At 38.0% G+C, this 2,125-nt stretch overlaps 1 protein-coding gene across 1 annotated transcript in view; it reads left to right on the top strand.

The window, feature by feature from the left end:
* Positions 1-2,125, top strand: part of LOC106514929 (catenin delta-2) — a gene marked incomplete at its 3' end in the record, with an annotated part of 142,632 nt that overhangs the window by 138,658 nt on the left and 1,849 nt on the right. Inside the window, 1 exon segment of the mRNA XM_014004468.1 lies at positions 466-769. Coding sequence (XP_013859922.1) covers positions 466-769 — 304 coding nt within the window.

Raw genomic sequence — 2,125 nt, 5'->3', positions numbered from 1 at the left:
GTTTTAATAATATGACCTTGTTTTTGTAATATGACTTATTCTTGTAATTGTCGTACAACTTTTTTTCATGTAGTATTATAACTTCATCCTCGTAATAAAAATAATAATAATCTTGTAGTCCGCCCCTAATACTCCATCATAGTTTTTCTGTTAAATGTGAATATTTTTTTTTCAAAAGAAAAAAAGTATTCTTCTGTGTGTTTTAAATAGTTTTGCAGACTTTTCTGGTAAAGCTGTCTTTGCAATGTTTTATGAGTTCGTTTTTATGACTTGTTTTTTTTTATTTTCATTATTCTTTATTTTGACTTATTTTTTTCCCTTTTTGTCCACTGGTGCCATGTTGTTGCTTCTCTGYTACTCCTGCTTCTACATTTGTGTCCTTGGGTTGGGTTTGTGTTTGGTTGTGATTTGTTTTGTCTCCCTTCACTACTCATCCCCTTCATACGTTACTATTCAAACCCCTAGTGGTGAACCAACTGTACCAAGAAGTCCTCAACTATCTGTTGTATCCTTACACTCCTCTAGCCCCATCCTCCCCCAGTGTTGATCCAATCCCCTTGCAGCGAACGGGAAGTCAGAGCGCCACCGCCACCTTTCAGAGAGGCAGCTTTGCTACAGGAGGTGGGGCCGCTGACTACGCCAACCCGTACCGCACTCTGCAGTTCTGCCCATCAACTGAGTCACCTTACAGCAAGTCGGGCCCTGCCCTTCCACCTGAAGCTGCTCTGGGTCGATCTCCCTCAGTAGACAGCATCCAAAAGGACCCAAGGTAAGGAAAACAACATTTGTATTTTGAATCTGTTTTAGCTTGTTGATGAAGCTCTTTGCCCTGCTCCCTTTTTTTGTCGGCARACTGTACTGAGGGCCAGATTCACCAAAATAAACCTGACTACCCTAGTATTTAAGTCTTACACCTAACCTAAATTAGTTTGTTCTACTGACTACTTTAATGGTAAACTGAAAAAGAAAAGCTAAAGTTAAGTATTTACAATCTGTTATGATTTGACACTCGGGTGCACTAATAGATGGCTGAATCTGGACTTTAGTATGAGGCATACATCATGCCGCGTCTTTCACTGTCCACTCTAAATAACCCAGTTTTGGGGCCTTGTTCACACTGCTGTTTGAATGCCTGCACACTTCTCCAACTCTAATTTCAAGAGTTAGTGTCACTTGCTGAAGTCAAGCGCTTCTCTGTCAGTGGCCATCAGTTAYGATCTGTATAGACGTTTGACATGTAAAGCCTGCACAAAGTCTGCTATTAGGAAAGCAGATCTCAGCGTGACAGTGTGGGTATGTTAGAGGCACAGTTAGAGATATAAAGAGCAGTACGGTAGACGCATTCAAAGACAGTTTAAAAGCTGTCTGAAAGCCTTTTTTGGTCCCTGTTGAAATCAAAGTTAAAAACAGATCTCTTCGTTTTTTTGTGTTTCTAACTAATGATTGCACAGACAAGCTGACAGAAACAGAAGCAACCAGGTTAAACTTTAATTTTATTTTTCTGACTTCAGCTCAAGTGTAAGCTGAGCTGAAATATGTGTATATATATTTACAGTTTTAATGTTTCTAATGACAATGTCGTTCTGTGATAATTGGTTACTACTGTGTATTGTACTTGCTGGAAACTTCAAGTTACTCTGTCATAGAGCAGTTGTCTATGGAGATAAATTAGTCTCAACATGACTCAAGTGTGCACAATAAGAGTCACACACACGARCATGGGATCAGCTCGCTTTTGAACGAGACTTTCTTACCACTGCAGAGTGACACATGTAATTCTGCGTTCAAGGCTGGTGAAAAGCTGGGACATCTAAGACTTACYAGTTTTACTGGGTTAAGACATTTTTGACATTGTACAAACAGCTCATAAACCCAACATTAAAACACATACTTACACTGACATGACTGGGTTCCAAAAATCACATTTTGTGGACTGTACAGCAGAAATAAAAAAAAACTTGAATAAAGTAGTTTAAAACATTATCAGATCAAATAAATGTATATTATGAAGAAAATACATTTTCCTGGTAGTTTTTCAACAAAAAATAGCCCATTTTTCCATAAAACAAAAATTTTCTTCTTGTGGAAAAACTACCAGAAAAAAATATAATTTCCTGTATTTATT

This window comes from Austrofundulus limnaeus, unplaced genomic scaffold (assembly GCF_001266775.1).
Source record: "Austrofundulus limnaeus strain Quisiro unplaced genomic scaffold, Austrofundulus_limnaeus-1.0 Scaffold24, whole genome shotgun sequence".
Taxonomy (NCBI): domain Eukaryota; kingdom Metazoa; phylum Chordata; class Actinopteri; order Cyprinodontiformes; family Rivulidae; genus Austrofundulus; species Austrofundulus limnaeus.
This window is presented reverse-complemented; position numbering and strand designations above follow the sequence as displayed.